This window comes from Poecilia formosa, unplaced genomic scaffold, assembly GCF_000485575.1.
Source record: "Poecilia formosa unplaced genomic scaffold, Poecilia_formosa-5.1.2 Scaffold235, whole genome shotgun sequence".
Taxonomy (NCBI): Eukaryota; Metazoa; Chordata; class Actinopteri; order Cyprinodontiformes; family Poeciliidae; genus Poecilia; species Poecilia formosa.
The window spans coordinates 832423-846588 of NW_006800174.1; the positions used below are offsets into that span (position 1 = coordinate 832423).

The 14166-nt window shown below is 32.1% G+C and overlaps 1 protein-coding gene across 2 annotated transcripts in view; it reads right to left on the reverse strand.

Moving 5' to 3' along the window:
* LOC103149743 (HLA class I histocompatibility antigen, B-38 alpha chain-like) overlaps positions 1-11736 on the reverse strand; it is a 30603-nt gene extending 18867 nt beyond the window's left edge. Inside the window, exons 1-5 of one of the 2 annotated variants that reach the window (XM_016680171.1) lie at positions 11495-11736; positions 10367-10639; positions 9871-10161; positions 9278-9562; positions 8230-8355 (exon numbers count right to left, since the gene is read on the reverse strand). In XM_016680171.1, the coding sequence (XP_016535657.1) occupies positions 8230-8355; positions 9278-9562; positions 9871-10161; positions 10367-10639; positions 11495-11549 (1030 nt within the window). In that variant the 5' untranslated portion in view covers positions 11550-11736. Of the gene's footprint in view, positions 1-430; positions 581-8229; positions 8356-9277; positions 9563-9870; positions 10162-10366; positions 10640-11494 lie in introns of those variants that run through there. The other variant, XM_007569056.2, reaches the window with a different exon arrangement.
* Between the last annotated feature and the right edge of the window lie 2430 nt (positions 11737-14166).

Genomic DNA, 14166 nt, shown 5'->3' on the forward strand with positions numbered 1-14166 from the left:
CAACATGAAAAAGCCACAATAACTTTATGAGGGCAGTTACATTTTGTACTTTGCACCCTTGTTTACCACTCAGTCTATTACGTTCTGAGCCAATCACAGGTGAGGGCTCAATGATTTTTCTTTTAGGTTTTCACCTTTTTAAAAATTCTAGATTTGTTTTATTAATCATCAGCATTCTTAACACTTCAGTATTTAACAAGCACAAAAGGTGGAATTTAGGTGATTTTTTTGGTTACCTGAGATGCTCCACCTTTTTCTACGGTATCATGTTTCTATTTTATTAACAAAATCTACAATGGTAAATCTGAACCATTCTTAGAAGTGTAATAGCACATAAAATCAGTTACTGAGACAAATGTCACAGTTTTGGTTTCACTTTTAAAAATAAACTTAAATTTATCAAAAAAAAGGGAGAAAAACTCAAACTTACCACTGTCCACTGTAATTCCTGTCCCCAAAAGGACCAAAACAGCAAGGAGCGACATTCTGAACCCAAAATAGGTTCTGCTCTTCGTGGAGAACCACTTATGTTCGGCTGTTTGACGGCGATCCTATCCGTGTCTGTTACAAAAGCTGATTTGTTAGAATGTTCTCTGTGTTTTATGGTAGGTTCCTGTTAATCATTTGCTAATGTGGTTTCACCATCATAAATTGGAGAACTTTTGACTTCCTTTTTAAAAGACACACTTTCCAACCACTTTTACATCTGCCACGGAAAATAAAATTATGAAACAAATAAATATATTTCCTTAATAATTTTAATATTTATTTTCATCAAATAATATATATATATATATATATATTAAGACTCCAAAGTTTTGTGTTAAAACATAAAATAATCTATCCAAACTGCAGCATTAAAATTTTCTGTTTTTTTGTTTTTGTTTTTATATATAGAGAGAGGGTGCTCAGCTCAATTAATTAAACAAATAATCATAAAATTGTAATTAGATGAGACCACAAAAAAGCCAAACTGAAAAAAAACCATAAAGAACATAAAAAGCTAATCCAACTAAAAAAAACAGATTTAGATTCAAAACTATACTTATAGCCTATATTTAATAAAGTTATAATCAAATGTTGAGTCTGTGCAATTAATGCATTCTTGCACAGTTTCAATATCCCATCATGACTCTTTTCTTAATCGAGACTCACTGGTAAATTTTTATCATCTGATTTCTGGGGTGCATTGGATTTTTTTTGTCTCCTACTTTGTTTTGTGTATCAACCAATCACTGCCAAAGTGGACCTTATTGATTTATTCCAGTCTCAAAAAGTAAAAGTTACCAGGCCATATTATTCTTTTTAGACAGACTACTTTATATGACAGGATGACAAGATTTTTTGGAGGATGATATTTTATACATACTCCTGACCAGTTGGTGGCAGTAAATAAAAATAGAAGAAGAGGAACCAAAAGACAGCGCAACAGGGTCAAAACACTAAGATGAGAATTTCTGTCATCTCTCCATTTCAGCTCAATTCAGATGTTCTCAGCAGCTGACAGAACCGCTCTCAAGCTAGGACACATTGGCAGACATTTTAATTCTGAGATGGGAGCGCTCTGAGAGAACTCTGGGAATATTTGTGCTTCTTGATGTATCTAAGCCCTGTTAAAAAATATTTCTAAACATCTTTTCACATAAACTACAAACCTTCTCATTTGTAAATAATCTGGATGGGATGAAGAAAACTATTAAATAAATATATCTCAGTGACAGTTCATTGGGTAAAAATAAATTTGCATCATAAAAGAGAAACAACTTCAATAATTCTTTGTTTTATTAAGATAGAAAATACAGTTACATGAAGGTACATTTTTTGAAAAAAAATCTCAACAGACCAATGAGTAGCAAACGTAACAATATGGTGATCTAAGAGATACTGCAAAGATTCTACGTAAACATCTAGTTGCATACATCACTTGATTTAATAATTAGAGAAAAGTTGGAAATACTCATGTTTTGCTCACAATGTCACAATTAGACAAAGAAAAAAAAAATCAATGTTTGTACCACCAGTGCAAATACAGTAGAAAATATTTAGTCATTAAAAGCCCCCAAGTCCCAAAATACAAATAAAAAAACCCTAAAAACTAGAGCAAAAACTTTTAAAGCAATAATGTAATACAGACTTCAAAAAGTAATTAAACACATTCATGAAGCTTAGAGAATAACTAAACTTCCCTTATTCATTGTAAAGATCCAAAAGAGAATAACTAAACTTCCCTTATTCATAGATGAGTACAAATAGCTTATGTAATCTTGTAACAAACTTGACCTGCTTGGCTAACTCAAACTACTTTCAAACTGTGAGTTTGATTTATTATAGATCTACAAAAAAAACTCACACTGCAGTATTTGTTCTTTTTTTGAAGTCTTACAGTCTTTTTTTCACTTCAAACTTTTTTTTAAATAATTTGCTGTCTTTTGTTGGGGGATTTTAGCAGATTTGTCAGAAGGAAAAAGATAATTTTACATTAATGCATCACAGTGTAACACCCTTAACTGAAAAGACAAAAACCTGAAACTCATCTTCCCAATTCTTCTTATTTGTAATTAGCTACTGGCATCTTTACTGACTACTTTGTCTCTAGTGTTTACTACATGCTCCCAAACATTTAGTAAATATATTTATGAGAAAACTTATTTATTTATTCCTCAGATAACTTTATATGTTAGATTTTATAGATCTGCTTGGGATCATGACTTATTTCTCATTATTTTTGTCATATTATAATCTGGCTCCAAACGACTGAGATGGCTAATTAGTCAGACTCGTTTCTTCATCACTCTGATTGTTGGAACTAGGAGATGAATCTGCAGGAAAAAAAAAGGTATTTATTATTTTATTTTATTTTATTTTTTTTACAAAATGTGCACAGCAAAAGTTTCAATTTGTGTAAAGTTACTTACCATCAGCACCAGAATCTTGGGATGGATTGGTTTGTTCTAAAGAATACACAGAATATGTTCATGTTAAATCAACTTCTTCAATACTTTTAAGAAAATAAGACATATTTGCCTTGTCTACTTCATCTAACTATGAGCTTCTTTTTCTTCCTCTGTAATGACAAAAGTGATTATCTATCTCAGCTCTATTATGAGAAAGTCTTAGTGGTTCATAGTTTTAATACTCAAGTGATCAAAGCAGGGAAAAAAGTGGACGTCTGTCATGATAAAAACAACTCTGAATAAAAAAATAAAACTAATTCTTACTGTGGGTCCTGAAAACCCTCTCAGGTGAAACAGTAATTTACACAATGAAAATCTGGGCTTTACACTTTGGGATTTAAAAGAAATTTCATATGGAAATAAAATTCAAAAGTGTAGCAAATCATGGGGTGTGACTTGCCTGATCCAGAGGAGTTCTCAGAATTTAGACCTAAAAATAAAGATATATGTTAGTACATCTTTGTAGCAATAAAGAGCTCAGTAACCTAAAAAACATCTTAATCTGCCTGACACTTGTATTTTCTACAGAGAACTAAGGTGATTCACAAAAGGATTGGCAAAGAAATAAGTTACTTACTTGGATAAGAAGCTCCGTCTGCAAAGGAATGTATAAATATATATATATATATATATATATATATATATATATATATATATATATATATATATATATAAAAAATAAACATTTAAAACATTCAACACAGAAATATTTATAAATTCCATTATTTAGTGGAAATGTAGGTCTTATATTTGTAAAGCAGATGGATTACAATTACACTTGTAATATGGATCTAAATATTTATATTTCAAATTTTATCAAACTTATGAAACTTCGCCACTGTTGTATTTAAGGGGAAAGTAAATTTGTTTGAAAATCACATGTGTTAAGAACCGTAAGTGTCCCCTTTCTGACAGAAAAGGGTTTTGAATGTGTTATGGAATTGTACTGTATGACGGTTCTGAATTTAAAAAGGTTAATGAACAGAAAACTTACCATCATCAATGAGGGGCTTTTTCTCATCCGGTGTGCTTGCACCACTGTCTGGTTGACCTACATAGAAAGATTCGAGCACAGACAGTAAATACTGAACTCACTACTGCTAAATGTGTTTGAATGTATGTACCATTATATCTAAACAACAGAAACATGTTTTATGTGCCATTTTAAGTGCATTCCCATTGTGAAATCTGTTTTTATAATTGTGTTTGATTTAATTAGTTACATTTGTTTAGTAATGTCACAACAGGACACCAACTTTTGAGTAACAGGGCAACTGTCAGTGTTGGTAATGGATTACACAAATTGCTTGGAATAAGAGTTGCAACTTTAAGACAACCTACAGGACATGAAGTTTTCATAAATGTTAAAGTGTCCAGCACTGACCAACATGAAGCAGAGTATAGTTGACTAAAAATATATTAAAGCAAAAAAACAAAAGAAAATTCTTCATTCAGACTTAAAGCTAATTTTTTTTTAGTTTAAATAGTATCTCTACAACATTAAAATTTGCAGTCAAAACGAAAGGCAAATTGTGAAAATTTCTGAATTTGAAGGAAGAAAAAGATTCTTGAGAAAATGTGAAAAAAGAGAGAAAAAAACAAACAAATTACATCGCACTCAAGACATGAAGATAAAACAGTGGACATCTTTTTTGTGTTGTCCCACTTCTTACTCTGCGGCGTTTTTATTTTAAACATACCAACAAACATTTCACTTGATTCTGTTCAATGCTCCAAAGAAAAAAAAATCTTTTTTCACCAAAAAAACAAAAACATTTTTGGTGGAGAACATTAATGGGATGTGACTTACCGGAGGTGGCCACAGACTCTACACCTAAAAATAAAGACATATGTTAATATATCTCCTTACTCACAAACAGCTGAGTAAACTAAACAAACATTTTAGTATACATGACACGAAGAGTGTGAAGGTGATTTACAAATGCATCGCAAAGAAATAAAGCACTTACTTGAATGAGGGGAGTCATCAGAGGAACCTATTAATACAGAAACATTTATTAAAACATTTAATAACAAAATATTTGTATATTAAATTTCCCAACCTAATGATTACAATCTGATAAGAAGTATCTTTAGAAGTTGATGGTTTTAAATAATGCTTTAAAAAAAAAAATATATATATATATATATATATATATATATATATATATACACAACTCTATGACCATGTTTTTTTTATTATCAGGGTTTTAAACAATAATAATGAAAATCTACAGATTATTCCTTTAGACATGATTGAAGACTTGAAGCCTACAGACTTCACATATCTCTCTGTGTCTTACAGATACGCCATAAGCCAGTATATATGCAAGAGCACTCTTGAAGTTATTCTCTCTCATCAAGGTTTCCTGTTTCAGTTTATTATCTGTAAATACTTAATATGGATCTTAGTCGTACTTACTCTTTTTATCCGATTGTCCAGATGAAATCCCACTTTCTGCAAGCACAGAGAGAAATGTTGAAAGAAAATGTCATATTTATTCATGATCTTACAAAAAAGTAAGTTTTCCCTTTTATTTTATCATTTATTATTACATTACAGATGAAAATAAAAATAACAGTTAAAATGTTGCAGGAGTTTGGCAGGCTTGAAAAGTTAGACTTTTTTTCCACAAAATAAGTATAAAACCAAAATAACTTTATAAGTCAAATGCAGATGTACTTTTTTCTAAATATATATACCTTAAAGGTAAAAAGATGCTAAAAAAATTGTTTTTTTTTTAATGTTATTTGTTTTGGGTGTCTCATTTAGATATAGCAGCTTTATATTTGAAACAAATAGGAAAGAGTGTCACAAAAAAATGAATCTTTATTGAATTGACATAAATAATATTCAACCTTGGCTGGTGTTGTCTCCATCTCCACCAGTGCCATCTGTAAAGAAATTGTTTGTAAACATGAGTGATTTCAATATAGGTAGGACAGATAATATTAATGATCTTTAAAACAGGGTGGTAAACAACAAGAAAAGCTTTTGAAGACGTTGACATTATTATAATCCTCAAAGGAAAACCTAAATCAAAAGTGTCTGGAAATTTGAATCAATTGATGTGTTTTTAGCTTTTACATTGATATTTTCCTATAGTTTGCACTTATGTTAGTTTTACTGAGAAGAACTGATGTTATATAAACAAATTATTTCAAATGTATGAAAAAAAAGTAAAAATATACCTTTGCGTCCTTTCAAGAGGGGTTCTTTGGTGCCTGCACATAGAAGCACAGATAAGGTATGAGAAGAGCAAACTGCTTCAAAATCTTTTTAAACAGTTTTTTTCTTTATTTTCATCCATCTATTGTCTATTTTCAGTTATTCCTTAAGGGTTGCTGGGCTGCTGGTGCTTATCTCCAGCGGTCATAAACTAGCACCATTTCCCAACTAAATAAACATGCTGGCTGGGTAATAATGCATTGCTATGTACCACTAAAAAATATATGTTTTCAATTTCAATGTACTGGTCAACTGACATTTATTTAATGATTTATGATTTATTTTGCAGAAATTAGAAAGGTTGGTTGTGATGGGTTGAGTAAATGATGTCAGTATTGTGTTGAATATAAATATCTGGGGAAAAGATTCCCATTGCTACAACTTTCACAAACACTGTATTAATGCAGAAAAATACATAAATAAAAAGCAATCAAAATAAATCCTACATACCCTTGTTTTGGCTGGCATGTTTGTCATTGGAGTCTGCACAAACAGAGATACATACATTTACAGGTATGGTGACTAAACCTATTTTAACTTAAGTTGTATGAGACTTTAAAGTTTACACTCCAGGAAAAAATGTTTTTTCACCAAAAAAAAAAAAATGTTTTGGTGGAGAACATTAATGGGATGTGACTTACTGGAGGTGGCCACAGACGCTAGACCTAAAAATAAAGACATATGTTAATATATCTCCTTACTCACAAACAGCTGAGTAAACTAAACAAACATTTTAGTATACATGATACTTAGAGTGTGAAGGTGATTGACAAATGTATCTCAAAGAAATAAAGCACTTACTTGGTTTAGTGGAGTTTTGAGGGCAATCTATTAATACAGAAACATTTATTAAAACATTTAATAACAAATTATTTGTATATTAAATCCCCCAACCTAATGATCACAACCTGACAAGAAGTACCTTTAGAAGTGGATAGTTTTAAATAACACTTTAAAATAAATATATATATTCTTTTACATAAAAAAAAATAAAACAACTCTATGACCATGTTTTTTTTTTTGGTTTGTTTTTAATTAGCAGGGTTTTAAACAATAATAACAAAAATCTACTGATTATTTGTTTAAACATGATTGAAGACTTGAAACCTATAGACTAATAGTATGATCTTGCTGATTTTCTGGAATGTGTGTATGTGCATTCCAATAGTTGGAAAATCCAAGGGATGAATGTTAAGCCAGAGCTCAGAAGAAAACATTGTCATAAATGAAATATTTGTTTCCAGATTTATCTTTAAACATGAGTAAGTGCTGGGAGCAGTGATCAGTAAGTAGACAAGAGCTTTCCATCAGAGTCAATCACTTTAACAATTACCTGTGGTTCTATAAAAGAAATAACTGTGAATGCAAATACATTGTTTGATGTTGTAAATATGTGCAAACACAAGATAGAGAAAATTTTATATTATAAATTACAGTATCAGAAAACTGACTTTATCTTACAGCGAATCTAACCAGCCTCATGAACTGATCATGTGTCCTGCTAGTAGCTGAATATGAAATCAATTTACTATGCAGCAACAACTACATCATCCTTGCACATAACTCACAAAATTGAATGTATGAATATGACCTGTTGGCTTCCAGAACTTTCCTTGTGAAAACCAGAAATGAATTCTTGATTTCTTGATGAACCTCATGTATTATGCACAACAACTTTTTGATTGAGGTGAAGTTTCAGTGGATCAAAAACCTCAGTATAAATTAAAGCTACATGAAGAATTTAAATTAGTCTGCTGTCTAATGATGGACTGTTCAGCCACTTAGTATGACTTATGATATCTCATAAAGTACCTAATAAAATAATATAGACCTCTGTTCCTGAAAAAGAAGCTAAAATACTTTTTTCTGTGCAACTGAAATACTTTATAGGTGGTGTTTAAATAAGTGTAAATATAACTTTCAGTCATTTCAATACATTTTATCAAAAGTTAATCTGTTATCTTAATGAATACATATGAAACATTCATTTATGAAACAAAAGGTATATAAGTGATCTTTAATGGATAAAGGGGGAAAAAATCTTACCAAGTTGGTTTGTCTTCTTCTTAAGGAAAATAAGTGTCCCACCAATGGCTGCAATCACAATCAGGATGGCGACAGCACCACCAATGATGATGGGCATATTTCCATTGTCTTCCACAATAATGTGATCTAAAACAAAACAAATTTTATATTAATTTTAGTTCACTTTTAGTACTTCTGTGGATTTTAATCCACAGATTACTATAGACATAAAATGTTTGTATGTCTATAGTTTAACCCATTTCAACTATAGATATACAAATAAAAAAAACTCACATTGGTGTTAAAAACTATTTTACAGTTTACATATTTATATTTATCATTGTTTTCTCTCAGATTTAAGAGTTTCAGATCAAACAAATTTTATTTTCAAAGATAACCACAGTAAATATAAAATGCAATTTTCATTAGTAAAGTCATGAGTTAATCCTCTGCTCTGGATAACAGGATTCAATTGCCTTGATCACTCTTTGCTGCCAAACCTGCACAGTTAAGTAGTCACTTAAATAGAACCTGCCAGACAACATAGAGACAAGTAGACTAAAAGATCTAACAAAGAAAAAAAAACAACCCATCATTTCCTGATCTAAAGAAATTAATCACTAGAATATTTTAAATTCTAAGATTTTTCTGAGATTTCTCTTAAGTATGTACGATAAAAGTTATTCACAAAGCTCCTCACCCCTTAATTTTGTTAATTTTGTACAAACATTTTGTTTGTAACATGACAAAATGTTAGAAGTAGTGAAGGTGACTTTTAGTGAGCCTACGAGTTTCTTAAGGACAGAAAAAGTGCAGATAAACTGGATTGTTTCTTCTATCAACCAATCACAGCACCTAAAAGGCAGCGTTGCCCTTAGCAACCAGGTCAACCACAGCTCCAAACCAAGTCAGAAATTTCTGTCATTGAAATTTATGAGCTAGTTATTAAGACATCATTTAGTATGATGGATGTCGGATTGAAACTGAACTTTGTCGACCAGCCAACAACAATGCTTTGATTTTAAATAAACAAACTGATATATGAGAAGTGCAACAAAAAGTTTCTCACCCCATTTCTCTTCAACATGCATTTTAGAGGCACGATGATTAACTTCACAGGTGTAGACGGAAACGTCAGACTTCAAAATTTCTACATGATCTCTTTTCTGGAAGGTGTTGTCGTTATTTGGGCGAACTCCAGTGGTCACCAACCCGTCCTCTAGAGTCAGGACACGTCCATTTCTTTTGATATTCATTGTGATGTCCTTTGGTAGGAAACCCGTAGCCAGACACGTCAAAATTGTGTTCGTCTCAGACTTGGCTTTACGAGTAAACAAATGCACTGTAGGTGGAGCTGGTGAGAGAAAAATGGAAAAGTTTGTTGTAGAATAGACAATATATATGGCAGAAATTTTGAACCAATGACATTTTCATAGTCATATACTTTCATTCATGAGATCATTTAAGCACCTAAAACATAAAAGGCCTTTTTTGGTAAAGTTTCTGGTAAAGTACACCAGAACAGAAGTTTTAAAACAGATTAATTTTTTGTTTGACTTTGTTCAGGAAATTATTTTTAAGCAAATCTGAGACAAGCATATTGTTCGAAGAGAGCATATGAAAAAAAATAAAAACATTAAAGGCAAGAAAATATATACACACAGGCTTTTAAAAGCTGATCTTTCCCAAAGTCTCTAAACTTGGCCATCCATTCCATGCACTCCTTCTCCAGGTAGCCCTTGGTGTATTCCTTCAGCACCTGGACCTCATCCCACTTCCTCTTGGTTTCTTCTGCTGCATGAATGGGAGCAACCCAAACCTGATGGTTGTCATCAAAGGACAGAAAGTCGCTTCCATCATAGTTGTACATGTCCATCCCACGGACAAACTTCATCGTGCCATCAGGCTGAGTTTCACCCTCACAGCCATGCATCCACTGAAGAATATGGGTGTCTGCAAGAAAACACGAGATAAAAAATTAATTATACATCAATAAAAAATAATTTTAGTTATAAAAAGATTTAGAGAATTAATAAACTGTTATATTTTGTTGCCGTCGTAAGAATCTTGACATTTAGATTGGACATGTGTCTGCAGTAGTCACAACTTTAATGTTTTTATTACTGACTTTAGGTATCCTAAAATCATTGGATCTCACCTGTGTTATTCTGTCTCATTCGTTTCATCAATATGTCGATGTTGACCTTGAACCATTGCTGCTTGCTCTTTCTGGACTGGGTGCCTTTATCCCAGTACTCTGGTTCAAGATGTTTTGCCATCCAGTCCTGTTTGGGAACTTTAACTTGGTGCTCACTGTCATAGTAGTCAATCATATTGTTATCCAGTAAACCCATGGCAGTGAACTCATGCAGCCCCGGGAGATTCACTGGTTTGGAGAAAGCCGTGTAAATGTAGGTGAGGGAATGTTTTTCTGTAAGACAAAAGACGGAAAAATAAATTGTGTAAGCCCTTGAAATTATTATTTAGGTGAAACTGGGGTCAAAATCTTTGGCTTAAAATGCTCCTGGTATTTAGTCTTTTTTTCAATTTGAGTTTAGACATTCATAATACTTAATATTTTGTTTGTAGTTATTGTTAAAAAAAGTTTATTCTTTCAGAGAAGGAGAGAAAAAAAAAGTAAAACAGATGTACTATACTGCTGGGACAAAAAAAAACACACACACAAAAACCCCAGTCTTGATGGTGCTCATGTCAAAACCATCCCAGTAATGCGGTCTGACCACATTCAGCCAGGCTGCCCCACCTTTAAGCCGTTTACCTGAAACTATCAAAAGGACTGATGCCTTCCTGGAACAACATTTTATGTAATGGTGAAGTTTAAATGTATATTTTTTAGTCTCGTACATGACAAATCTGCCATAACCATTTTGGGCGTCTTAATGTTTCCATTTTCCAAAACATCATTAAATAAGTCGGAGATTAGAGCTCATTAACTAATTTCGTTTAAAATTTTCACCTTTGAAAAATTTTAGGCTATTATTAACCATCCACCGTCAGCATTCTTAACACGTTAACATTTAACGATAACAAAGGCAAGGTTTAGATGAACTTTCTGGATATCTGGGATGATAAATCCTCCACATATGATTCTGGTTTCTAAATTATGAACTAAACACACAAAGCTAAATATCAACAAACATATATTCCAAGTTTAATAGAACAATATATTGAGTTACTAAGACAAATGTTACAAGCCGTTTTACTTTCACTTTAACAAATGCACTAAAAATTGCCAAATTAAAATTAGAAGAAGAAGAAAACTTACCGCAGTTGACCATCATTCCCGTCCCCAAAAGGACAAAAACAGCCAGGAGCGACATTCTGAACCCAAATTAGGTTCCTCTCCTCGGGGTGAACTACTTATGTTCGGCTGTAGGACGTTTCTCCTCAGTGTTTGTCCCAAAAGCTCACCTGTTAGACTGGTTCTGTTTCTTGATGTTGCGTTACTCCTTCAGCTCTGTGCCTTTAGGGACCGTCGTAAATCAGAGAACTTTTTTACTTCCTTTAAAATCAACATAATTGTCAACCACTTGCACATCTGCCACAAAAATAAATAGCAATAGAAATTAAACACGGTAGAGCAGATGCTTTTCAACACATGCCACTTTGATCAAAGACGTCAAGATTTTGCATTAAAATATTTTATTGAAGATATACAACCATAAGTCACTCCAAACTGTATATATTTTTCTAGCAACATTGAAATTCCTGATTTTGTAGAAGTCAACTAAACCACAATCAAAAAAAGCTAATTCACAGATGACAAAAATCATAAAACTGCAAATCTTAAAACATTCAGATTCAAAGCTCAATTTTAAGCCTAATTTAGCAAAAATTATAATTAAAATTAGAATCATAAATAATTATAAAACAAAAAATGGCAGTTTGCAAAATGTTTTGGGTTTGTTAACTGCTACAATATTTCAGTTCTCCAAAATTGTATTGCTACCAATTAACAATCTGTGGATATTTTTCCTCATTTATCAACATAAAAACAACTAAAAAGACAAAGAATCCCAAACACCCAAGTAATCTACAGTAAGATACAAGTAATTGAAAAACACACAAAATTAAATTTATAGTCAATTAAAAACATTTTTAAATATCTCCGAACAAATAGATACATTTGAGTTTGACAACTATTTTTTCAAAATCCTTTTCTAATTGTTGCCTTATTAAAGTGTATCCAAAACAGGCTTGTATTCATTTCTTTACAAGGTCACATATATTTGATGCGCTTTCATTTTATAGCCATTTTGGAACCAGATTCATCTTGATATGTACAAAAATAACAAGAGAGAAACTTATTAAAATGGATAAAAAGCAAAAATATTTTGTGATAATTAGGGCAATATGACTTAAAATAGGATCTCAGATTTTTGTCATACACCATCCGATTTTAATGTATTTTTCTAATTTCTTTTATTAAAAAGGCATTACAAATTAAACTAAATATTTTCAAAAACTTGCTTTTATTTCAATCATCTCTTCTGGGACTGGACCTGACCTAACTAAAATACAAGCAGTAAATCATGCTTGTAAAACAAGATGTTTGGCACTCGGTGGGCTGAGTTCATTCAACTAAAGAAGCCCAAAGAGTACATCGATTACACAAAAAAAAAATCCAGATTTTCCAAAAATTAAATCTTCAAAATAGAAAATCAGATTACTCAATCACATCGATTTATTGTACAGCCCTAATAACAATAATTAAAATTAGCTTTCTTTGGTACTTAAATATCATTATGATTGGATATGAAGACATAAAAATTGTAAAATGTGGCTCATTTGCTTTCATATCAGTTATAGTTTAAGTCGACAGAGTTCAGGCTCAGAAGAAATGTTCCGATTTACAGAGAGCAGTGAACGCTCCACCATGTCTGAAGATGGGGTTGTTTTTACAGTTAGCTACTTCCTTGTATTGTGTAGCAATAATAAGCTCATGGCGCACGTTTAATTTCTCTGTTTTTGTGGAGAACTTTAAATGTTCCTAGAAACTAAAGAGTTTATTTGAAATGTTCCACCCATCTAAACCAAATCGGATTTTACTCCTCTAATCTGGCTGCCAATATCAGTCATTAGTCATCAATACAGTAAGCCAAATTGTCTCTTTGTCTGCTACATTTATCATATTTTACATCTGAAATGCATGACCTCGTTAAAAAATATATAATTAATAAGCTTATTAAAATTTTAGTACTTTAAAGTTTCCAGGAGCCCATTTGAATATTTAGCATTACTGTATTCAACATAAACTGCTTCTTTCCTTGAGTTTTAGTTTCCTCAATTGTATGTACTGACCAAGTTACTTATCTAATGTAACAAACCTCAACCTATGGAAACATAGGTTATTCAATTATGTGATTGACCTTGAATTTCTTTATATATCCGTAACACATTTACTGTACATTATAAAGTGATCTAAAACTTTCTGAGCTACCATCACAGAGTAATGTTCTGAATTTTCACTCGATAGTAGAAAAACCACAACCATAATGAAGGATGCATTCCTGTTAGTGGTTCTGCATTTGAATATGTTTGAAGCATATATACCGTATTTTCTGCACTATAAGGCACACCTAAAAACCTTCAATTTCCTCAAAAGCCGACAGTGAGCCTTATAATCCGGTGCACCTTATATATGGACCAATATTGAGCCACAACAGGTCTAACAATTACGGTAAGCAGACGCCGACTTCATTTTCGTCTGTAGAAGAAGTGCGCGGTGCATGCTGGGATAGTTGTCAGAATGCTGGTTTGTAATCTATTAATAAAGTTTGACTGACCTATCTACCTACCGACCGTCTATAATCAGGTCGTCTGCAGGTCATTTGGCACAACGTTCTCCATGAACATGCTGTGGGCGAATGGAGAAGGGTGACCATCGTCCGGCCACTCCCTGGCCCAGTTGCGGAAGGGTCTCTTCGCCGACCTGAG